Raw genomic sequence first — 26,352 nt, forward strand, 5'->3', positions numbered from 1 at the left:
TTTGTCAATATAATCATCAGTAAAGGACCTTTTTATATTATACCTATTATCTGCTTCAACAGTGTTGCTTTTAGCAACTGCTTTCTATATAATTATGTGGATCTGTTTGTCAATATAACCAAAGGACCTTTTTATATTATACCTATTATTTGGTTTGCTTTTAGCAACTGCTTTCTATAATTATGTGGATCAAAGGATAAAGTTTCACCAAAAATTCCTCCTCGATAACCAGAAGATTGCAGTCAACTTACTTTCCCTGGTTAAAGGGGCCATCAAGTAAAAAATAATCCCGTGCAAACATTTTCACCAAATTCCTATTCCCACTGATCCTGCCCTCCCCGCATTGACTGATGAAGATGACCAGCCTGGATTTGAACCTCACGTGAGCCAATACTGCGAGACGCCAAGAACAGCCAAATGGGTACGCCAATTCGGGAAATATCAAATTGGTATGGCTCGTTTCTCTTGCGGAAACGGAAGTCGTCAAAACATGGAAATTTGACGGGACAAATGCGAAACGACCATGTTGCTTTGAAAAATAACAACTCGGAAAGTGAGACTGCATGATTAATTTCAGCCTTTTTACAGAATAACCACATTCATATTGCCGACGTAAGTGACAATTATTATATGTCTGAATATTCCTTAATTTAAAGCATGCATGAGTTACATGGAACTTGTACAGCAACGAACATCGCACTAATCACAGTCCAGACGATGAGTTAACTAACGATGAACGATTTAAAACGGGGATAATAGTCGAAGTGGGTACTAAGGTGATTTGAGCTTGTATTGGCGGCTGGGAATATTTGCCGATATTGGTTAGCCCTGGCAACGTCGCAGTGGAAAGGAGTGCATCAGATTGTGAGGGGGGAAAACTTTACAAATCCCTTAAAAAAAAAAAAAAAAAAAGAAATACACAACAGTTTAGTGGCGTCAGACACGCCAAAGAAAATGTTTATTGTTATTACTGTTGTTATTATTGTTATTACTTTAATAGCTTTATGTAATTGTAAACCAAATGGATGCTTAGAGTGAAACTTTACGAGTGGTTTTTAAAGTATAACAAATATCAAGGTTGTTTTTCTTATGGTTTAATATTATCGTATTGAAATAAAATCCACAAACAGCACCAAATGCCAGCTCTGTTGTGAATGAGATGAGTTCCGTTTCAGTTTCAAAGAGGTGTCAAAGGGTGCACACTGATCTTCGTATGTTACATCTGCGGTTAAAAATTTAAGTAGATGTCTGATTTCGGCATGTAAATGCAACGTGCTGATAAGGCCTTGGAAGCCTACCATAGGTTTGTATCAAACATTAAGAATAATTTTTTTTTTTTTAAATCACACCCACATACCTGCACACACTGAGACCAGTGTGTAAATGCACACCCACCTCCACCTCCACCCCCACCCAACATAAACATGTATTTAACACAACACACGCAACAATGTGCAGTCTCCCTGTAATGAATGAAATGAATATTCCACAACCACAATGTCCTTAAGTTGCTTAACTAGAAATAGAACACATGTGGCAGCCAATCACTCACTCTGCATTAATTTTTTTTTGAAATAAAATTGGTCATGCGAAAAAGAAAAAAAAAGGGGGGGGGGGCTGTTTTTTATTTCTCTTATTCTCCAGCAAAACAATCGCGATTATAGTTTCAAAATCCGAAAAATATAAATTTATGTTACTCTTGTTGCTCTGCAGTTCAACATTGAACAAACATTGTGAAAAATGAAGAAAGAAAAAAAGTACCGAGCCTGGAAATGAAACAAGGTACATTTACACTACAGAAAGACATTGTCACTTGCATATTGTGAATTGTAAATTTGGTGGAATGCACTACAGTGCCTAATTTTATATTGCCAGTCTCCATGATTCAAATTGAGTATGGTTTCGATATATAATACGCAGAAAATTTCACAATAAAAAAATCAGCTGCATCATGGAGCATGCAACCAAAAGGAGCTGCCAATTAGTATTACCAAGAAAGATTGAATGAGTGTTCAGAACTGTTGCAGTCTCCTCTGTGCACATGTCTGAATCTGAGATTTCTTCAGTGTTCAAAAGAAACATGTATTTACTTCGTTGATTTTATGCAGGAGTGTGGTCATTTCAAGTAAAATTGAGATTGGATCAATATACATGTTTTCAAGCACACTTTTACATGTAGTACTAGTTTTATTTCAACTTTTGAGCAGCCATATTTCATATTTCCATAACCAAACGTGCATGTACTGATATATATTATTTATATTTAACATTATCTGTAGTGTGCATTTTGCCTATTTTCCTTTGTAAACACAAGAATGGAATTAAACAGGTCTGCACATTATGCTGGCATGGTATTTTGAAGATTTAAAACTAATATCAATAAAAGACATTTTGCTAGTGTGAACAGTGAAGATTTTAATTTCCTCAAAGCAGATGAAAATGCTTTCTTAAAACAATTAAGCCAATTATTAAGCCAATGTACCAGTAACAGTGACACGATAGATCTGACATCTTTCAGCTGGATTGCTTTGCTTTTGTTCATACTTTTTCTTTTGTATTGATTGGACCATAATGTGAACATGTCCTATCCAGAGCAACCAGCATAAGTCAGTGTTTCAGCATTGCAGAATAAAGTTTAGTAATGACAATACTGGATTTTCCATGCCAGTTATGACAAAAGCAAACATTAGGACAATGTCAATACATAACATTCCATCACAGGCACAAACACACACACACACACACACACACACACACACACACACACACACACAAAATACATGATGGACAAAGTACAAATTCAGTTGCAAATTTTGGGGGATGGGGTGGCCTGATGTGGGCGCCTTGGGTAGAAATAAGGGGTTGTTTTTCCTGGCCCATTTATTTTGAAAATGAACCATTGATTTTGTGGTGAACTGGTCAAATGACCTATGGTGTTCTCAACCAAACCTAAACTCTGCATAGTTGGTGAAGCCATTTCTCAGAATAAGTTTTTGATTTCTCACTCTTGATAATGACTCCAAAAGTTTGCAGTTGAAAAAAAACAACTGATTTGATGTAGACAGTTAAAACATTGTAATTAGGAAAGGAATAACCAAGCATAGATATCCATACCAACTTCCAACCTTTAATTCTCCTACCAGCTCCATATTTGGTGTTTTTGTTTGTGTTTTGTAATTTGATTCTTGTGTGATTTCATTACAAATAAACCAGTGATCTAAGCGCAGCTCCTTAGATGTTATGTTGTTTTAGACAGAATAAGAATGGAAGGGGAACGAACAACACGCAGCGGACTGAGGGCAGCAGCCTCTGGCACCACTTCCAGTGCTCCAGGAACCAGTTCTGGCACAGCTTCAGGTTCTGTGGCTGCCATGTCCATTGCATCATCCATTCACAGCGACCAGGGCAGCGAGGCATCACAGTCGCAGGCTGAGCCCACCACTATCACCAACTGGAAAAAGCGAGTCCGTTCAGAGTACATGCGCATCTGTCACATGCGAAAGTTCAAACGAGCTGATGAAGTGAAGGTAGTGTTCTTTTGTTATTTGACTTTTTTTTTCTTTGTAATCTAACCTATTAAAAAAAAAAGTTATTGTAGACTGAATTGTGTAAATTTTATAAAAATTGTTGTAAAGGAGAGAGGCTTTAGTTTTTTGTTTTATTTGTGAACGTCTGTCTTTGAATCATACTCATAGTACTTCATTTAGATATTAACTGTGTTAGTTTTTTGTTGTTGTTTTTTGTATATTATTTGTTATACATATTTTACGACGTTAAGACTTATCTCATGTCTATGTCTTAATCACAATAATGAATATTAGCAATCAGTCATTTGTAGGCAGTCATTTGTAGGCGTGTTTGGTTTTGTTTTTTTACATTGTGCTGGCAATATTTTCTATAATGCTTGTTGGGTATTTTTTGTTTAAGGCTGTCATATATATTTCTGTCTAATATGTGTTAATTTTTAATAAAGCCTGCTGTATTTTTTTTCCTTTGCTGTTAGCAGCAATAACTAAAGTCAGCAATGAAAGATTTATAGCAAATAAGCTAGTTGAAAGCATGAATGCATGCATACAGAACACACACACACACACACACACATACGCACACACACGTGTGTGCGTGCATGCATACACTAATAATCAATCTCTTTCTGTCTCTCTCTCCCTCTCCCCCCCTCTCTGAAGCAATACTGTAGACTGAACTGTTTTTAGCTATTAATTTTGATTTAGCTTTTTAAAATTTTATTCATGATTCCATTTCAGCCTATGTGCTTGTTGTGTTTAGGTTTTTGTTTGTTTTTTTGTTTTTTAAATGAGATTTATATTCCACTTCAGTAATTATGTGTGAGTTTTGAACAATTAAAGTAACTTGCTGTGCTAAAATATTTTTCTGATAAAGTTATATCACTTTCCACAGTTAATTACCAAGGATATTAGAATTAAGGGGCAGACTCTGCCTCAGAGGGTAGAAGTACTAGAACATAAAATCATGAAATGACGTTTTCGGGGGAGGAGGGCAGGAAGGGGGAGGGGGGAGGATCTGTCATAATCGTAATGGATGTGAGTCTATGTAATGTTGGAATTATCAGTTTATCTTCAAGGTTACTGCTTTGGGCTAAGAAAGTATTTGCACTGGTTGCCCTAAACACTGACATGTTCTAATTATCAGTTTTGATTTTTGTTTCTGGCTGCGCTCAGCGTGAGTCAGTGGACAATGGTGATGTCTTGCAGAACGTGTTCAGTGCCAATCGGCAACACATTGAGGAGCAGCTTCAGAAGCAGGAGGAGTGGCTGAAGAAGCAGACCTTGCCCAAGCTTATCGCACCCCAGGTCTTGCCCAATACACCCATCACCAGAAAGGTGGGTGCACGTTGTTTTTTTTCCTTCATGTAAATGTTTTACACAAACCAAGGGGAGGCTCTCAAAGTCTGATCAGTGAATGGGGTTTATGTGAAGATCAGGCATCTGCCTGTCTCTGTCTGAAATCAGTATGATGCCCCTCCTATGGGTGAAAGTACCTCCATGTTATGCTGATTTAAGTATTGGTATTTTTACTATAAAAAAAAAAAAAAAAAGTTTTTGCCTATGCACCCCCCACTTCGGGTCTAAAGCAACTCCTGGAGTCTGACCACAGCTTTTGGGGTACTCAAATATCAGTTGATCCCATTGATACCCACTTGCTGTCACTGGAACCAGAAAAGAAGAAACTGTATATATATATATTTGTAAACTAAATGGCCATAGTTGTTTTGGGACCTGTTCCTTTCTTTTATGTAGTGGAGAGGCTGTGATGGGGGACGTTTCTAGAGTCTAATGAACTGAAGATCCCATACATGCTGACATTCAGAATGAAACACTTGTGTGTGAAACAAGTCATCCAGACAATGTTGAATGTAGCATTCCATTTCTCAAGGATGTAAAATGAAATGCAAATCAGATGACAAATACTAACTACTAGTCTGCTGGTAGTGAGAGTTTTGTTAGTAAGTTTTGTTTCGCCATGGTTTGATAGTTCAAAAGCTGCTTTCGGAGTTTTGTTACCTGGTATTTGCTACTGTTCCTAATTCATAAAAATGTCCCAAAGAAGGAATTATAAATACCTTTTTTAAATAAAAAAATTAGGGTTGCATCCTTATTGGTTACACAATAGCCCTGTAAAGATTATAATGAAATTATTGTGTTTTGCTTATAAGATTGATTCAACAAGGTGAGGTCCAGTGGAACGTTATCAGCCAGCACAAAAGTTGTCAGAATAGTATCAGTGCGCCAAGCTGTGTTGTTTGTAATATGAACAAAGGCGTTAGACACTTAGCAAGATAGTGATGTGAAGTGCTGTGACTGTGCAGTGCGAGGTGACAAGCGGCAACAACTTCCCGGCCCAGACAGTGGCCCTGCGTGTGATGAACGCTGTCAAACCCGTCCCCACCATGTACAGCTGGGCCCCTCTGCAGCAGAACTTCATGGTGAGTTGCCTTTTCCTGTTGACGCATTGTGATGCTGGACATTTTGTTTCATCAAGTGACAGCCGAGTTAGTCTCAGCTTGAAGAGGTACACCTGTGAAAAATTTGTTTAAGATGGTAGAGTAGTATTTTGGAGAGAAAAAAAAGAAGAAAGAAAAGAAAAATAAGGAAATAGTGAACAGTGTCCGATATGTGTACTTCTTGAGTAGCTCGACCGATTTTTCTTCAAAATCACAGAAGGAAGTAGACCTGAAATTGTGGACAATCCAGCTTTCTCTTCTTTTTTTTTTTTTTTTTTTACCTTTTGATGGTTGATTATAACTAGAGAATTGAAAAGAAATTTCTTCAGAGTACTACATTAAAAGGTGCATGGGTTGAAGTTTAGGGAAAAAAAGATTATGATCTTACGTATGCTTTGTTGTGTTGGCAGCCATTCTCTGTTTTTTTGGGTGTGCATGCTGGGTATGTTCTTGTTTCCAAAACAGACCAAACACTTATATTGATTATGGGATCTTTAACATTCGTACATGATCTTCTGAATGCATATTTACAATGGGGTTCAGGCACTTCCATGCAGGTCTGCACGTATATTGACAAGGGATATTGGCAAAATGTCTACAATTAACCCATCACGCACTTATTTATTTGATTCTTTCAGTTTGTTTCATTTTCTCAAGGAGGCGTCACTGCATTCAGGCAAATCCATGTATGCTACACCACATCTGTTAGGCAGATGCCTGACAAACAGCATAACCCAACGCATTAGTCAGGCCATGTGTGCATGCAGTTTTGTGTACTTATCCGAGTGGATTTCTTCTTCAGAATTTTGCCAGAGGACAACGCTTATTTTGCCATGGGTTCTTGATCAGTGCGCAAAGTACTTGCTGCACACTGGACCTCGGTTTATCATCTCATCTGAATGACTTGACACTCAGTTTGATATTCAAGTCAAACTTGGGAGAAAGGGCAAGATTAGGAGTTGCACCCAGACTCTATTGGACACTGTTTTGGCAGTTAAGCATCTTAACCATTCTGCCACTTTCCTTCTAAACATAACAGGTGGAGGATGAGACGGTGCTTCACAACATCCCCTACATGGGGGATGACATTCTGGACCAGGACACGGCCTTCATTGAGGAGCTGCTGAGGAACTATGACGGCAAGGTGCATGGGGGTCGCAACACCAACTTCATCTCGGATGACATCTTTGTGGCCTTGACCCAGGCTCTGACCCAGCTTTACCCCTACACGGGCACTGGCACCAACCTGCCCGAGGAGAGTGAGTGGAGTCCGGGAACAATCGGTGTCCTTTCTGCTCATTTGTTGTTGTTACTCAGTGATTGTTTTTGTGTGTGCATGTTTTCTTGATTTAGAATTTGTATCATTCACTTCACGAAAGAAAACTTGATGTTCAGCTGGGGACATGGAAGCGAGAAGGGGGAAGTGGGGTGTGAATAATTCAGATTTTCATCTGTGCATTGCATGCCTTATTCTCTACCTCCCTTCGTCCATCCCTTTGTCTTTGTCATGCACATGTGCATTTGTGCATTCACACTCACATGTACACACACACATGTACACAAACACACACACACACACACACACACACACACACACACACACACACACACACACACACACACAAGCAGGTCACAATCGCTGATCAGTCTTTGAGTGGAGCAGATAAGAAGGCAAGGAGACCTGAAATCAAGCAGACAGAATTGTACTTCAGGGTGTGTGACTTACTTTGTCTATGAAATGGCACAAAATTGATGGGACAGAGAATCTGGATTGGATATCAGATAGAAGATGGACATATCCATCACTGAGATGTGTGTGTGTGTGAGATTGTATGTGTTTGTTTACAGTTCTATGATCATAATCGTGATGAATGTAAGTTTTTGGCAGTATTTCACAATTCATATGCAATATTGGCTTGAATTGTTATTGTATTGTGAGTTTGCTGTCCTCTGAATAGGAGTCAAAGGATGTGGTTAAAGTTGAAACTTGTGCCCATCACACATTGTGTATGCTGTTGCTCAGGTGAGAGTGGAGAGGAGTCTCAGAGCTCCATACAGAGTGGGGTGGAGGGCCGGAAGGTGGACGTACCGCAGGTGATCTTTGAGGCCATCAGCGCCACCTTCCCTGAGAAAGGCAGCCCCACAGAGCTGAGGGATAAGTGAGTGTTCCTTCACACCAACACAGTCAGCTGTGTGGGTGTATTGTGTGTGTGTGTAAAATTTTTCTGTTCAGCATGGGTGGCCTTTCACTTTCCACATGTTTCTGTTTTGTGGTGGTGTTGGTTTTTTTTTTTTTTGGTTTTTTTGTTGTTTTGTTTTTAACATAAGATAGATACAGAATGCAGTGTCCCCTCAACCAAAAGATTTTGAAACGGGAACAGTAGCTTTGTGGTAACAGTGATGGTGCTGGGTGTAGTCATGGTATCAGCACTTTGTGGGTTAAGGTTGGAAATCAGTTTGGGTTAAGGATGGAAGTCAGTTTTTCTTTTAATCTCCCAGAACAACATATGTGCAGACCTGCCAGTTCCTTAATCTCCTTCATGTGTGTACATATGCAGAAAATCTAATACACAGATTAAAGATCCTATCACCCATATCAGTATCAGGTGGGTTATGAAAACAATACCATACTCACCATGCACACCCCAGAAAATGAGAGCATGGCTGCCTAACTAGCAATGTATAAATGCTCTTTGAACACTTAATAATGTTAATGACTTAGGCCAACAGCCCCTATCATAAGTGCAAAGTACATTTCTAATATTCAGCTACCCTTAACATACACATCTTCACCATCACAATCCTTTCCACAGAATTATTATACACAAAAACAGACTTCCTGTCCTTTGATGAATTAAGTAAGCATTTAAATTTTACTAACATTCTTTGCTTTTTAGGTGTGTGCAACTGGTGACTGTAATAAGTAAAACCTGAGTCATAGTCTGTTACACTTTTGTGACCTATTTATATCTACCACACTGGACTTACCGCTGCATGATTCTATTGCAAGTTTTTTCTATGGAAGTGCTTTGGTGTTGCTTGCAGGTATTGTGAACTGCTGGAAAGTCAGGCTTCAGACCCAAACACTCTGCCCCCAGAGTGCACACCAAACATTGATGGTCCCAACGCCAAGTCGGTGCCCCGGGAACAAACCATGCACTCCTTCCACACCCTGTTCTGTCGACGTTGCTATAAATACGACTGTTTCCTTCATCGTAAGACTTGAGTTCTGTTTGAATGATGTACTAATATGACTTCATTATAAGACTTAAGTTTTCTGTTTCAATGACGCATTCTTCTGTCTCCAACTTGCACGGAGAGAAATGTTTTGTTTCTGTTGGGATGAAATGTAGTGGCTGTCATGTGATAAAAGTTCCCAGATTGTCTCATCCAGTCCCACCCCACCTGGCGCTCTTTTCTCTTCCTCATCTATCTCTCTCTCTCTCTCTCCCTCTCCCTCTTTCTCTCACTCCCTCCCTCCCTTCGTCTCACACACACATGTACATGTACATCTCTCTCTATCTTGTCTCATACTACACATACTTTACCGTGACCCACCAGTGCAGACTCCGGCAGGGAGTCTGATTCCTGTATCCCTCTGTATACACATGTGTGTGTACTTATAGGATATGTTTATACATTTTTCATAATAACATGTACAATTCTATTTCTAAAATCTTTTTGTCTCATACATTTATTTGAAATATGAAAGCTACCTTTTAGAATCTGAATCATAGATATAAACCTAGTGTTTGTGTCAATATTTTTGTTGTTGTTGTTGTTGTTTTTTGGTTTTGTCTTTTCATTCTTTGGGTGTTAGCATCTTCATTGATAATCTAACATCCATGATAGCAATGTCTGCAGCATACCACCCCACCCCCAGCATGATGAGTCGAAAGATGGCGCAGAAGAAACAGGAGAGTGAGCCCTGCGGACCTGACTGCTTCTTGCACATTGTAAGTTGCCTGCCTTCCGCTCACTGCTGTCTGAGTAATTTATCTTCCTGGAGATCAGCACAGCAATAGAACTCTATGAAGATGTGATGGGAATTCTTTTTGCCCTAGCTCCCTACTTTCCTTTGCCTGATTTGTTGGTGGTGGTTGTTTTTTACTGGTCACGGGGGGCACTGAAGGGGAAGAAAAACATCTGTCAGTGTTATTTCATGGGTTTTTTGACTCAATTGTGTAAACAAAGTGAGTCTATGTTTTAACCCTGTGTTCGGTTGTCTGTGTCCGTGGTAAACTTTAACATTGCCATTTTCTCTGCAAATACTCTGTCAGTTCACACCAAATTTGGCATAAAAAAGGAAAAATTCAGTTCTTTCCAGTCATCTTCTTTAAAACAATATTGCATCTCTGAGATGGGCACAAAAAAAAAAATTAAAAAGAAGCCAAATTATATGCAAACTGAATTTACTGTTTTTTGGGTGTGGTTTTTTTTCTCTAAACTTGGCACTTTGATCTTATATTCTGACACAACAACAAGAGTAGTCATTTTTATCATTTTTTGTTCAAACAAGAACTTCTTTTGCTAAGCATGGAAGTTATATTTATTTTGCATGTCTTTGGTGCAGATAGTAAAAAAGGGAAATTAATCTGTAATTAATGCTAGGGGGGTTAATTTGCTTTAAACTGATCTTTCTCATCTTAAACATTACATTTTGAAATTATGCTCAATACATAAAAAGCTTGTGTGTTTTTCTCTCAGTGTACAGGGCTTTTTCTCTCAGTGTACAGGGCTTTTACTCTCAGTGTACAGGGCTTTCACTGTGTTCAATCGCCCAAGTGGTATTTTCCGGAAAATACTAAAATCAATACTACGAGTGGACTTTATAGATATGTTGGCTGAGCCCAGAAAGTCATGGGCAAAAATCAATTGCATACACATATTTATACATATTCAAAGCATGTGCTCGCAAGCTCGAAGGGCAACATTTTGTTTCGATTAGTTGACCTGCCCGTTAAATCCAATATTCAGTTGACAATACACGATAACATGTGATGGAAAGTTGAAGAAGGAGACTGTTAAATATTTATTCAGAGAAAGATTTGTGAACGTCTCATCACTTACTGGATTATGCCCCAAACTGCCATAAAAATATCAACAAAATCAGTCGGAATTCACAGATAAAAAAAATAAACCATGAGAGTTAATACCCTTGATGAAACATAAAAATTTCCAATCTTTACTTTTTTCAAAATTAAGTCCTTTTCACTTCATACGACGTTTAAAAGTACTCGTACTTGGCTCTACATGTTATTAGTTTAACAAAATACTCAATTTTCATATCAACTTTAAAACTATAAAACTAGAATGAACATAATCGAGAAATTGAATCGACCGTGTTGTACATACCCGGTGGGTACGTGTAACTAAACTTGGACATCTATGTAGATCTAGAGAAAACGGCTAAATGTTGCAGTGTGATTGCGGCGATAGCCACGTCTCCTTTACTGCGGACTTAATTGCCCTTAAAGATTTTTGGAATGCCCAAGATACACCAGAATAATATGATTTAAACAGCATTTTCTCTTTGAATACTGCAATCGATTTATCGCCCTTAAAAAAGCATGTTTAAATGTTAAATTTTTGAGTGTCAGTTAAGGAGCCATGTTAGTGTAATGGGTAAGACAATTTCTTCTCACCCGAACACGCAGGGTTCGAATCTGCCGTCAGGCCTTTTTTTTTTTTTTTTTTTTAACCCGAAGCTTTATAATAACAAACAGCACACATTTTAACGATTAGATGGAGTTTTTTTTTAAGTGTATCACAAGTGAGTTTTTGTTGTTGTTGTTTTGTCTTTAAATTAACAAACTAGAAAGAAAAAAAGGGTGGCTGGCCACATGTGGCTGATCAACAAATTACTCCCAGTGGACAAGCCAACCACATGTGTTGGGCAGAACCATGAAAATTTCTATTGCCTTTGTTTTAGCTGTGTATCAGTGATTGGAAATGAAGGTTTTATGTAAGTGTTCATTGTCATGCAGTGATTATCATACATGGTCCATTGGAACGCAGACACAATCAGAATGAATGACAGCATGAATTCCCAAGCGTGGAAAGTGTGCTATTTCTGGCCTCAGTTAAACATTGGTCAGGTTAAGGAAAAAGTGCCAGTACACTAAATAACAGGGAAAAGAGGGATGTGATTTGATAGTGTGCCTTGTTTAAGTGCTGCTCTTTCTGCTGGTGTACATCACTACACCACTACATTTATTATAAAATGAACAAGTGCAAGTTATTGTGTGTTGGCTCAGGTGTATGAAAAGGGTCAGTTGCATCGTACCGCTATGCTAGAGTTGTCGTGAAAAAAATAAAATCATTACAAACATGTTTCTGTGTGGACCTAAACATGTGGAATGTTCATGTTGTGGTCTTGTCTGGACAGACTGGTGTGAAACCTCAGAGGGAAGAAGAAGTGGACTCAGAGTCTGCCAGCAACTCACCCCCACGACTGTCAGGCCGCAGCAAACACAAGCAGGCAGGCAGCAGCCACAGCAGCAACAGCAGTGATGACAGTGACCGAAGTAACGATGCCACAGACGTGGAAATTTCCTTCCCAGAGCGCCGGCAGCCCCCGACGGCAGAATGGACTGGGGCGGAGGAGTCGCTGTTCCGTGTAGTGTCAGACATGTATCGCAACAACTACTGCGCTCTGTCCAAGCTGATTGGCTCCAAGTCGTGTAAACAGGTTGGTGGGGAGTTTTTGTGTTGTGTTGTTGCAGAATGCACTCCACGTGTGCAGGTCTGTTTCAACACCATGATGCAGTTAACTTTCTTGGTTCTAGAATAGAACTGTGCCATGGGTTCTTTCTCCTTGAAGGACCCAATGTTTTTCATGGGACAGGTAAAAGATTTGTACCATCTTACTGCACCCATAAGTAGCAGTAATTGTACTAAATTGAGATAAGACCAGATAAACTTAAGCATCTTTTAGTTCAGAGAATTTGTTCTTGAACAGAATTTTAGATTAAAAACGAAATAAGATGAAGCTTTTATTGTCAGTACATCCATGGAAATTTGTCTTGGAATTTTAGATTGAAAATATATTATTTGGGTTTGTAATCTCTTTGCATGAGTTGCCTCAATTTTGAAACACATGAGTGTGGCAACAAGAGTGCTAAGTAAGTGTTTACTTTCTTCTTTTCTGTGTTGAAGTATTCAGATTTTGTGTTGTGTGAGGAGAGATTTGCTGACTGGGATGTGCCTATTTCAGGTGTATGAATTTGCCATCAAGGAAGAGGCCCACATACCTGACCTGAAGGAGGAGAACAACCAGACACCACCCAGAAAGAAGAAAAAGAAGCACAAGTAAGCTCCAAATCCATCTGTGTGTGTGTGTGGAGTCGATTCAAGATTTTATTTCATGATGGTAAATTGAATAAGCAACAATTGCTTTTTTACATCAAGCCATCAATGGAAAAAAAAAAAAGAATTAAAAAGAAGGAAAAAAAGGAGAAAAATAGGAGAGAGAGAGAGAAGAAACAAGCTGATGAAGAGCAACAATAACAACAAAATGCATATATATACACACACACACACACACACACACACACACACACACACACACACACACACAATAATAATGTGATAAAGAAATAATTGCATTTCCATTTCACACACACACACACACACACACACACACACACACCACTGAACACAAATTCTTGGACACAATTACACCATGCCCATCCCACCCACATGCACATGTTCCCCCATATAGTGCAACATCCTTGCCAACACAAGCATATACAAACCATTTCACAAATAATAGAAATATTAGACAAACCGGTCAAAATTTGTATTACTGTTAATTATTTTCAATGAGGTGATTCTTCAGATTTTTCTTAAACACATTTTTATTTACGATACTTTTTATAGTGAGTGGGAGATTATTTCATAAATTTCCACCAGAATACAGAAAGCTGGATTTGTAAAGGTTGTTTCTTGGTCTGGGTATGCAGAGCATGTGGTTGTGTCTGTGTTCCAAATCTCGTGTGCCAGATTGTTTTAGTTGTGATAGGCTTTGACATACATCCAAGACAGTCATTGGTTGAAGACTAAATGGAACATGAATTTTCTTTGAGTCAATATACTGTTTTAGAATACAGAGGTAATTTTCACTGGTCCTATCGCTTCGTATAATTTTTTCAGCAATGGTTGCAAAATGATTATTTAACTGATCTGCTGTTACATCAATGATGCTTTGTTGTCTTTTTCCCACATGTTTATTATTTAACTTGTTGATGACTTTCCAAATTAGACGAGAATCTTTTGTATTTACTAACATCTGAAAATAATTATATTTCAATTTATGTTTCATGGCGTTTACTTTATTTCTTTGTTTCTTATATTGTTCATTTGATCCATACATCTTCAAATAATCTCTATAATGAATTTCAATGTCAATTTCTTTTGTTATCCATGGTGGTTTTGTTTCTCGTCTTAACTCTTTTCCTAATAAATGGTGCATGTTTGTTATATGCAGATGAGAATGTATTTATCCTAAATTCGACAGCTTCATCAGGATCTCTTAACTGATATACATAATCTAAAGATGAGTTTGCTAAATCCGAGAGAAAATCATCATTTTTAAAGTTCTTAAAACTCCTATATAATATAGTTTTATGTCCTACCTTTGGAATTTTAACACGACTCTTAAGCCAGGTGAGACAGACTGGGAAATGATCACTACTACCACAAGGTAGAACACATACCTCTACAATGTGTTGTTTTGTGGTTGTGTAAATGTGATCTATTAAGGTATTTGTGTTTTCAGTAGTGCGTGTTGGTCTGTCAGTTAATTGTTCTAAACCATGTATAGAGTAATTATGGTGCCACTTTGGTTTTGGTTTAAACCTCAAGACTGTTTAATCTCTTACATCTTAATGTGGAAGCAAAATACAAAAGTAAACCAGTAGTTTTGGGCTTTGTTGGATCTGAGCGGATAATTTGGTACCCTGGCATGTGCATATCAGCATCTGTTATGTTAGAAGAGAGTCGGGATTCAGCAAAACAGAATATATGAAATGGATTTCCAGTGTTATGAAGAATGGTTGTTTTTCCATCCTTCTTGTTTGTTGCATTGTTTATGTTTAAATAACCTATGCGGAGTCCTTGCTTGGTTGGCCACAAGTCAGAAGTAAACGACATGGTTAAATTATTTGGGAATATAAGGATTATAGAGCAGTTTTAACTCAATTTAAAATAATAGATCTTCACAGCTCAGTAATAAGCTATTTCAGATTACCTGATTAAGTATGATTTAAACACAAAGCACAATCACACACATGCACAAAATGTCAATCTAGATTTACAATGAAGTAATGTGGACTTGGGAAAACAGTCCAAAATCAAAACGAGGATCGATAATTCAAAAGTATGGCAACTATGTTAAACAAAATACCGATTTTAACAATCTCAAAATTATAGACAAAATGACCAACTTATGTCGTCAGTAATACAATATATATATATGTGTGTGTGTGTAAATACAAAAGGGTAAGTTGGATGGGACGAGGACTCGATTGCTCTTGATACAGAATTTCAGGTCTGTAGGAACAACAGACTGTAGCACCACTACTATGCAGAGAGAAGAAGAGTAAGAAGAAGAGGGAGAAGAAAAAAAGCAAGAAAAGAAAGATTACAACAGTTAAGTGGAACGGCGTGATATTGGTATGAATCATGCAATTGTTTGTTGCTGTGATAGGAACTGAGAGGCCATCATATTCATAAAGTGCACAGCAAATGGATGTAACTGGTCAGTTATGATGCCAGCTTGTCTGGCGGCATGGTTGTGTGATTGGTGTTGGTGTTCACTGGGGACATTTGTGGGATAATTCGTTCGTGTTTTAGGCGAAGAATGAATGAAGTTAGGTTCTTGGTTATCTGTATTAAATGTGGAGGCTATATGATGTTTGAAAGGGAGTGATGTACTGACTGGACAGAGACCTCTGGTAAACATTTTCTGAGTTTGTGAATGGGTTGGGAGGGGCCTCTTGGTGGGAGGAGGGAGGTGCTTGCTGAAAACGATGTCTGGGAAGGGAAGTGAAAGGAGGAGGTAGGAGGTGGGCATGTGTCCTGACCAATAGGCTGTTGGTAAAACGGAGTGGGGCCAGCTCTGTTCTGTGTCACATGAGTACTATCACCGGTGTGGTGATAATTCACTTCATTGTGAGCATTTGGTTCATGTTTCTGATCGTGGTGATCTGGGTAAAAGTACTCGGGTCATCCACGAGTTTCATAATGTCTGTGACCATGGTACATTTCTGTACTTTGTCGAAAAACCTGCTTTAGATTCATTGCTAATTTTATTGTGCCTTTTTCACTCGGATGCGTCAGGTTTTGGTACAGGGCGAGTCGGGGAGCTCCTGATCATGCTGTGAAAGTTTCATGGTTGTCAAAGGTGACATCCATGTCTTTGCTCACTGAATGGAGATTTCACTTTGAGAGGATGATGGCGTTATTCAAGTTATGACGCCCTCTAGCAGGAATAATAGAACTGAGCACAACAGAAGAAGCGGAGAAGGCATTTTGGCAGGCAGTGATCAGTTCTGCCCAAGATTGTTTCGATACGGGGCCAGCGAGGCAGCTGTTTACACCGACATGTATCAGAACAGTGTGTACAGAATGCGATACCCTCATTGTGTACCCTCATTGTGGGAGTTTGTCAACTGGCTAACCGTTAAGCCAGGAATACAGGCTTTGTACATAAATTCCCCTCGTGGAGCCAGTTTCCTAGCATTTATATACTTCAGTATAGAATCCCCAAGGAGCAGAACAGAAGTTTTCACTGGAAAGTTAATGGCAGAAGTATTGTTTTCTGATGCAGGTAAAAATGAAGGATGTACATTTTTGTTCCCGTCATTTTTGGAGTCTTTATTTGGTGTTGTAATCTTTTGTGGTTTTGTTTGCATTTTTATATCATCTTTCTCATGTACTTCACTATCCACTAGAGTTTGAAAGGAGTTGTATGTTGGAACATCATATGATAAATTATGTGTATTACATTTTGGTGATGTATGGAAATGCAGATCGGGAAGATCTTTGTCACTGTCTTTTTGGGTAGAGTGGGGGTCAGCTGATGTCTGTTTTTCTTTTACCTGTTCATCACTAGCGTCGGTAGGTTTCTTGCAAGATGGTGATGTGTCAGTCAAAACAACAGAACAATTTTTGGTTGGTGTTTCATCTTTGGGTAAATGGAAAACATTATTGTCCAGTGAAACCTGTGTACAAGCATGGTTAGCTAAAGTCACAGTGGAACGTTTCATTTTCTTTAAGTCTGACTGCAGGTTCCCAAGCTGTGTTTTCAGAGAGTGGTTTTCTTTTGAAAGGATGTCAGTCGTTTGTTGTAAAGTCACTATTTTTTCATTTAATGTTTCAACAGAATAACAGAGCATGTCTATCTTGTTTTTGATTAGTGCACGTAGTTCATTTTTAATCGCACATTTTTCATCATTTATCATTGAAATAATTGCACACTCAGACTCACGTTGTGTTTCAGTGACATTATCAATGGTAGTCTCAAGATACTGTAGTTCATTTCTTATCAGTCGAGAACGGGCACGTGTGTTGGAGGGTTTCTTTTTGTGCCCCTTTGGTGTGAAACAGAAAGTTCGTCGGCAGTACTTATTGATTGTTTGTTTCCTGGGTGACACACGGCTGCGTGGTGTGACGTCGTTGGGGACTGTTTCCTGACACACGGTGTCAGGGCTGTGTGAAGCGATGACAGGTGTGGTGACGTCTTTGGGGACTGTTTCCTGACACACGGTGTCAGGGCTGTGTGAAGCGATGACAGGTGTGGTGACGTTGTTGGGGACTGTTTCCTGACACACGGTGTCAGGGCTGTGTGAAGCGATGACAGGTGTGGTGACGTCTTCGGTAACTGTTTCCTGACTCATGGTGTCAGGGCTGTGTGAAGCGAAGACAGGTGTGACATCGTTGGGGACTGTATCCCGACTTATGGTGTCAGGACTGTGTGAAGTGATGACTGGTGTGGGAGGTAGAACGACAACACCGCTCTCTGTAGCATGGTCACACTGCAACAGGCTGCCTTCAGGATGGGAAGAGGGAGGTGTGGGGCCTGCAGTGAAGCGGGGCAGTGACATGTCGTCCGGTGGCCTCAGACATACAACGTCTGGAAAAGACTAGATAAAGGTGATGGGGGTTTCCAGTAGGGACGTCGCAGTTGCTGAACATCTTTGTTGTTCACAAAAGTGGTGACACAGGTTTTAAGTTGCTCACACTCCTCTGTGTTCCACGTGGATAGTCAGTGCCCTGGCACAGGAAGGTGCCACGTGCGTATAGCTTGAAGTAAAGGCTTAAAGTTATGATTTTGACTGAACCACAAAAAAACTCTTATCACAGTTTTGCACAGATTACTCGGTGGGGAAAAATCAATTAGTAATGGAAAAGTGGTTGAAATGTTGTTGGAAGAGTCAGAATCCAATATCTGAATCTGGATATCATCATTGACAATGGCGGAGTACCGTAACACAAGACTGTTTCTCCACACACACACTTCTTCCTGACCACAAAAGAAACGTTTCTGAGTTGAATCAAAGGTGGGTAAAAGTTTTAAATCTTGTTGCTCATCCATTATCTGCTTGTGATACATAGTTACCCTAGGGATACTGGTCAGTGAACAGTGAATAACGTGTATAGAACAGATGGTGCCATAGTGTTGTGTTCCCACATTGTACTTAATATGCCATGGGGGGATATACGGAATATACGGAAATCTTTGTTAAACAGACATTTTCCATATGACCACTTTGATTTCTTGCAATGTTTGTGCACACATTATGTTGTGACATGTCAATATGAATGATGACTGTATTAACAAAAATAATTAAACAAAAACACAGTCCGAAAAAGTCGTCGTTTGTTACCTGTGTGTGCTGGTCAGGGAGTGTTCACAGAAAACAGCAACAATCACAATCGGGTTCACAGAAAGCCTTTTTTTTCCCAAACTATTGAAAAATGTCCACCACAAAACACTTACATATGTATTCCACATACATTTCCACGAATAATTTGAGCAGTTTGAACTCAGTGATTTGAATCTGATACTGAAAATTCACAAAAATTAGGCTAAATCACAACAGTGCTGAGAACAAGCGTCCATCTTGATTCAAGGGAGATCACTGGAATGTGTGTGTGTGTGTGTGTGTGTGTGTGTTAGCCTCTCTCTGTCTCTCTCTCTCTCTCTGTGTTTTTGTTAACAAAATTTTTCCTTGTCTGAGAGTTGATCTATACATATATATGTTTGTTTGTTTTGTTTTGTTTTGTTTTGTTTTGTTTGTTTTTTTTAGATACTTTCAAGGTACAGAATGTTTCTTTGGAATGTTTGAGAGTTTATTACTTATTTTTTAAGATACTCTTGTAAGTTCAAATGTCACAAAAAGAATCATTTCACTGAAATGGGACAGTCAGCAGCTGAACTTTGTTTCCATTAATTTTCAGTGTTTGATTTGTTTGGTATTTGTTTGTTTTTCAAATGCATAAGTTGTTTATTTTGGGTGAGTGAACGTCTGTAGTGGTAGTTAGAATGTGTACACCCCTTAAATCTTCATAGGATCTCTGTCAGAAACGATACTGCGTATCCTGCTGGATTCCATGCATGTCACAATATGGCATCCCTGGTTTGTTTTCTTTCTTCTTTTCTTTTCTTTTTTTTAACACATCTAGATTGTGTTCCAAAGCAAGCTGCTGACCCCAGACATGGGATTTTTCTCCACTTTGCAAATGCATGGCTGGCACTGTTATCAAGGTGTCCAAAAAGGGTTTTTAACTACCTTGCATTCGCATCTTTCACAAAGGAACTCTTCCTCGTGTTTAGTCATGGCCTGAGTGAAAGTAAGATGGTTAAAACAAAAAAATGATAAATGTCTTTATCTTGGGACCAAAGTCAAGATGAAAGTCTTCTACTTTTAAATGTGTTTGGAACTCCGCATCCATTAGTTGCCAACCAGTTTTGTCCAGTTCTGAAGGGTGGAAGGTTGATGTGTTGTTCATGCTACTGATAACTAGTTTGTTTTGTATAAAATTAAAAAAAAGGGGGGGGAAAAGATTGTGTTGAACTACATTAAATGGGGATTGTTGTCATGTCCTGTGACTGACACTCACATATGAAGAACGTCACTCAGGTTGTGGTCAGTGCACTGCCGCAAAGTTCAGCAGAAGAAGGACGGGTCGTCAAACCCGGTCTACAACTACCAGCCCTGTGACCACCCAGGCCAGCGCTGTGATGACTCCTGCCCCTGCATCATGGCCCAGAACTTCTGTGAAAAGTTCTGCCAATGCAGCAGCGATTGTGAGTGTGTGTGGAGGAGGGGGTGGTTTGTCCGCATATAGAGAATTGGTATGGTTAAGTTTGTGCCTGTGTTTTTGTGTGTGAGAGAGAATAGTGAAAATATTGACAAGAGTGAGGATGTCTGATTTGCATTTGACTTGAGTGTTTGTGAATGTTTTGCAAGATGTTTGGATATATTTTTTATTTCAACATTTATGCCCACTGGTATGTATGATTATAGTTGCGTGTAAGTCTTATGGGTGTGATTGTGGAGTGGTATGTGATTATGCACCTCATCTGTTCCTGTTGTTGTGAGAGCTTTTACAAACACAAAAAAATGACATCCTTAAGGTTTCAAGTCCAGATTTCTTATAGAAGTTAATATGTATGAAATCTGGACTTGAAAATATCAGGATACAAATATCAGCTATGGTTTCTGCAGGTCAAAGATCTGAATTGAAGAATCAAAGATGTTTATGTCTGTGTTGTGTATTGTGCAAGATATAGTTTCATAAAGGTTATATAATGCATTGAGTTTTTAGGACTGGCTAGTATTTGTCCTGTTTAGAAAGATACTTGTTTTTCTTTCTCGCACTCATCTCTTTTTTCTCTCCTTCCCCTATTTCTCCCTGTCTGTGTCTGTCCCTCTTTCTGTATGTCATTTGTGGTCTTTCTGTCAGTGTTGGCTTTCAAAACCACTGTTTGTATGGCATGCATGAGATGTTTTTATAGTGTTGTTGATGATATTTATTTTGAGTGCTATGTTGTTTGTGATGATTTTATGTACTTATACCTAAATGATGGTTAGAGTTTCATGTCTGTGCAGGGCTGCATGTGGAAGTTGTCATTTTAGTGTTTAAAATTAAATGCATGTTTTACACATTGGTTTTTACACTGCACAGCACTGTGGAGCAAGATGTGCATGGATAAGTGCTATGTAGATTAAATTGTTATTATTGTGCCCCAGGTCAGAACCGATTCCCGGGCTGTCGGTGCAAGGCCCAGTGTAACACCAAGCAGTGTCCCTGCTTCCTGGCTGTCCGGGAGTGTGACCCAGACCTCTGTCAGACCTGTGGGGCTGGTAAGGGTGGTGCTCATGTTGAATCTTTTCTGCTTTGTTTTGTAGCATCATTTGTAGCGCCACGAAAATATAGAATTTAAAAAAAAAAACATGTAGGGCTCTAATGCAATCTATGCACTATGGATGTGGAAGGATAGTAATCCTGATCAGTAATCTACTGCAGAGTTCTTTATTTCCATGCAGACAAGATTTTGATAAAGGAAGGGAGACTGGGATGGTGGTTTGGGAAGGAGAATCTGGGCAAGATCATACTGATTGATTTTGAGGAGGGTCTGTTTTGAGGAACAGCTTTGAGTGTATTTTGAGTGTTTAATATTTATCAAGATTACTTTTTATGCACAAACCACACATAAGTGTTTTTCTGGTAGTGACTGAATTTGTGGATAGATTTTTAATATGTATAGAGTGTTATTGCTGATACTTTTGCATTGGATCTTTTCCAGACCAGTTTGATACTGTCAAGATCTCCTGTAAGAATGTCAGTGTACAAAGAGGACTCAGAAAGGTGAGTGCTTATCTGTGTTCAAAAGGATTGTTGAGTTGGTATTGTTTTTTTGTTCTTAATATTTTTTTTAGCATTCTTTAATATTAGGTGATTGTCTTCATTTGTCTGATTTTTGTTAAGCTCTGGTGTCTGTTACTTCTGATTGCGTGTGTGTGTGTGTGTGTTTGTGAGCATACTTGAGTTGTCATTGTTGGTTGACTGTCCTCTGGAGTCATGTTGATTGCCTTCCCCCGTGACAAACATGCACAACCCAGTACATGCCAGTCATGACGGGAGGAGCCAGCTTGGCAGCTCAAGTTTGGGAGTGTGTACATAGTGCTTTTGTTTCAAGTTTGTTTGACCTGTGCAGTTCTGAGGAGAGGAGGAGGTGGTAGCTACAGCCCCTCTATCATCTCTGATGTCACATATCAAGTGAAAAGACGTTAAATGAAAATACTTCTGCTACTACTCTAGAGAACCCATAGCACTCATTGAAGTGAATAACATCCGATACTTCTGTGAAGAAGGTAAGAGGAAGAGGAGCAGTTCACGTTCATTCACATTCCCATGTCAGTAATGAATCACTTTTCCCCCTCCTTTTCTCTCCAGCATTTGTTGCTGGCCCCCTCTGATGTGGCAGGGTGGGGGATCTTCCTGAAGACTCCTGCTGAGAAGAACGAGTTTATTTCAGAATACTGTGGTGAGGTAAGTCATGACAACAGTGTGGATAGGTCTTGGGGGGGGGGGGGGGGGGGGCAGAAAAAGTGTCATAAATGAGTATCGTAGAAAAATATGCTTTTGGGGATAAAAAACAAACAAACAAACAAACAGAACATGATCATGTTTATGTTGCATTGGGGGAAGTTCTTTCCAGCCTAAAAAAAAAAAAAAAAATGAATAAAACAATAAATGATTTTTTTTTTTTTAAATGGAAGTAGATTACAAAAACAAATTAATCAAGTCAATAGATAATAAAAACAAACAAACAAATCATTTTTCTTTTAAATAATATTGGATAAGTTTTGGAGAAAACTTTGGCCATTGTTTTTATTGAACTTTTATATGTTTATATCATCTCTGTGAGCAGATCATATCACAGGATGAAGCGGACAGGCGAGGAAAAGTTTATGACAAATACATGTGCAGTTTTCTCTTCAACCTCAATAATGGTAAGTGGTGAGCTGAGAGATAACATGAATGGTTTGAGTGGAAGCTTGGATGTGCGAATACGTCTGGCCACCTTTTTGTGTATGTGAGTGTGTGTGTGTGTTTGTATTGTTTTGTTTTTGTTGGGGAGAGATGTAAATTTTATGCAAACATTTTTTTTTTTTTTTTTTGTATTTGTATTTCATGGATTATGTTCATCGCTTTCAGCAATCTGCAACGCTTCTGGGGTGCATGAAGTTTTGTGCATATTTTCAGTGCACAATTGACTAAGACTTCAGAAAAATCACACGACTTCATTCCTTTGCACAAACATGCACACAGATGTATAAAAAATAATCATGGGTATGCACATGCACAGACACACTGTTTGGATCATTTGAAAAGCAAAGCACTGTATCCTCCAACTTGCTGTACCTCCCACCCACCCTCAGCTCACCCCAAACATTTGATGGAAATCAGCCCATTGTTAAATGATGGCTGTAAATGATCCATTTCAGACTTTGTGGTGGACGCCACCCGGAAAGGCAACAAGATCCGTTTCGCCAACCACTCCATCAATCCCAACTGTTACGCCAAAGTCATGATGGTCAACGGCGACCATCGCATCGGCATCTTTGCCAAACGTCCCATCCAGGCTGGAGAGGAGCTCTTCTTTGATTATCGGTACGAGGGTCTTTGAAGGGGATTGCTATTTTCAACAGAATATTTGAATCAGTTTGTTGCAGCTTGAGAACTGAGACTAACAGTTTCAGTAATATCATGTTGTTTTGTTGTTGTTTTTCTTCTTTTTTTTTCTTTGTAAAAGACTGAGTACAATCAGTTTTTTTGTTGTCTTTTTGTGGATAAAAATATAATTTGAATAAAGGGGAGAAATATTTGAAACGCTCAAATTTCTTCAATTTCTCTTACTGAGATAACAGAGTTTTCCTGATTCTAAGTCTGATTTTTAAACAGTCGACATTCATGTAAATGCTAACATGCATGTAAGTATACAGAGTGTATGGGAAAATTTCCATTTTCAACTTGGCCATGGCTAAAGTTCAGCAGATGAAATACTGTTGCAGTCATTGATTGGAAATATCTGTGCATCTTGATGACACTCTTGATGAGTTATAGACATTGACACCTCTCACATGATTTGTTGGAAATAAGTCATGGTAAGACCCCCCAAAATTCATTTTTTTTTGTTTTTTTAAGGTTTCCAAATATTCATTCTTTAAAAAAAAATGTTTTTTTACAATGTTAAAAAAGCAGAATGCTAAATGATAAGATACATCACATACTTTATCGCGACAAAAGTAACATTCATTAGTAGAGACATTTGATTGTAGCCTTTGTGGGTATGGTTTGACAACTTCACTCCCTCTCTGTTTTCAGGTATGGACCAACTGAGCAACTCCGGTTTGTGGGCATTGAGAGGGATGAGGCAGCTTCATGAGAATCTGATCTCCTGGTCTTGATTGTTGTAAATTATATTTTTTTCTATTTTGTTTTTTTTAATCAATAGAAATGTACTTTATTTTTTGCCATATCACAAATGTGCTTTTAAGGTCATTGCTATGCTCATCACAAATCCAGAAAGATCATGTTTTAAAACATTCTCATGTTGTCATTGAATGTTCCTTTTATCCTGGTTAATTGAGAGACTTGTGAGTGCTTGTGTACATGCATGTGTGTGAGATCATGTGTATACTTATATGTAGAATGTTACAATAGTACTGATGCCAGTAGTGTGAGAAGAAGTACCATGGGTTGAGCATTGAAATGATGTCGTTGAAATCACCAGTGCCGAAAGTGTTCATTGTTCATTATCTACTGTGTATTACCACTGCCTTTGACCAAATAGTTTTTGTACAGACGATCAAAGTTTCATAGATCATGAAATGCAGACCTGCCTGCAGCCATTATTTTTCCATGACTCCACAAATACTCATTATGGAGACGCATCTGCTTTCTTTTTTTTTCAAGACAACTCTTTTCTTTCTTTCTTTCTTTTTTTTAAGTTGTCTGAAACACCTTTTTCAGATGGTAGACTCTTGCAGATGACAGTATCACTGTATAATATTTATTTGAAGTCCATATGTGTGTTAAAGTTTGTTTGCATTTAGTGTTGTATCGGTACACTGTGTCAGAATGATTTCTGAGTGACCAGCTGGTCATTTTGAATTAGAGTAGATGACCTGGAAGGACACTATGAACATTTTCTGAGGTCAAATTCATCTGTTTCAGAGATAAGAGAAAAAAGATTTTTCTTGAATTCCAGGAGTGCTAGAAATCTCATGATTTGGTAAAATGCATATCTTAAATTTAACAGGAATTATTTACAACCAGTAAATTGTTTTATAGGAAACAGGCCTTTCTTAATTGCATTTTTTCCTGTCATTTTTAGATCCAAGATGTTTTTTTGGTGTGTGTGTTTTTACAATGGGACAAGTATTTATGGTTTTGATGGCACCTATATCCAACAGGGGTACATACTTATTTGTGCCTTGAAGTAAATGTGTACTAAGAACAAGCAAGTGTATGCATACAGGTGCTTTCGATTTGTTGGTTGGTATTCTGTATGCTCCAATGTTTTTAGAAAATGTAAGAATGATCAAAAAAGAAGCTGTTGCTTGGGGAGATGTTGGGGTTTTCTTTCTTGTTTTTTGTTTGCTTTCTTTTTCTCTCAGTATGCAGGCAGGTCTGAAAGTCCACTGTTTTCATTTGCCTTTTTTTGTCCACAGAACTGTTTTGTTTTTTGCCAGTTCATCAATGAAATAAAAAAAAGTATGTGAAAGCCCTAAACATGTGTTATTTCATTTGACTGTGTATCAAAACCAAAAGTTAAACAGCATTGTGTAGTATCCCTGTGGGTAATATTCCTTCAAATGGCTAAGACATGTACAGAGACAAAGTTCAAAGAGATCAGTTGAAACAGAATTATCAGTCTTGCCTAAAAGTTGAGAAACTAAACTACATACAGTAAGTAAATTAAATGGATAGTTATGGTTAATTCATACCATCCATTGAAAACCCACTTACAATTTAGAGCATTTCAGTTTTTAGCAAGATTTACTAGTTTGGATGATTGCAGTGACCTTTCACTGTAGGGGAATAAACAGTAAATGATATTACATGCACACAGCAGAATTGTGTTCAACCCTTTTAAGGTAAAAACTAGCAGAACACCTGTTGACACATACTGTCAAAACACCAAAAGGATATGATTTAATTAATACATAAATCTGCAAATCCAAAGTGATGTGTGTGTGTGCCTGACTGAACTGTGGATGAATGACACTGGAAATGAATGAGCGCTTGAAGGCAGTTGTTAATCAGTTCTATCCAGCCTGTGTTTGTAC

The 26,352-nt window shown here is 38.5% G+C and overlaps 1 protein-coding gene across 3 annotated transcripts; it reads left to right on the forward strand.

Moving 5' to 3' along the window:
• The first annotated feature begins 490 nt into the window (after positions 1-490).
• LOC143292384 (histone-lysine N-methyltransferase EZH2-like) lies at positions 491-25,795 on the forward strand. Of its 3 annotated transcripts, none has more exons than XM_076602606.1 (17): positions 491-612; positions 3,257-3,527; positions 4,734-4,862; positions 5,849-5,965; positions 7,023-7,242; positions 8,007-8,142; positions 9,029-9,198; positions 9,836-9,939; positions 12,372-12,674; positions 13,200-13,294; positions 20,131-20,297; positions 21,244-21,357; positions 21,801-21,862; positions 22,451-22,546; positions 22,929-23,010; positions 23,506-23,671; positions 24,386-25,795. In XM_076602606.1, exons 2-17 carry the CDS (start codon positions 3,264-3,266, stop codon positions 24,444-24,446), a joined length of 2,286 nt encoding a protein of 761 aa, XP_076458721.1. In that variant the 5' UTR covers positions 491-612; positions 3,257-3,263; the 3' UTR covers positions 24,447-25,795. The 3 variants fall into 3 exon arrangements, with proteins under 3 accessions (XP_076458721.1, XP_076458720.1, XP_076458722.1); XM_076602605.1 differs by having other exon boundaries at positions 497-612; positions 3,253-3,527; XM_076602607.1 differs by having other exon boundaries at positions 497-612; positions 3,253-3,527; positions 9,848-9,939.
• Positions 25,796-26,352: the final 557 nt, after the last annotated feature.

The sequence above is a fragment of the Babylonia areolata genome, chromosome 18 (genome assembly GCF_041734735.1).
Source record: "Babylonia areolata isolate BAREFJ2019XMU chromosome 18, ASM4173473v1, whole genome shotgun sequence".
NCBI lineage: Eukaryota > Metazoa > Mollusca > Gastropoda > Neogastropoda > Buccinidae > Babylonia > Babylonia areolata.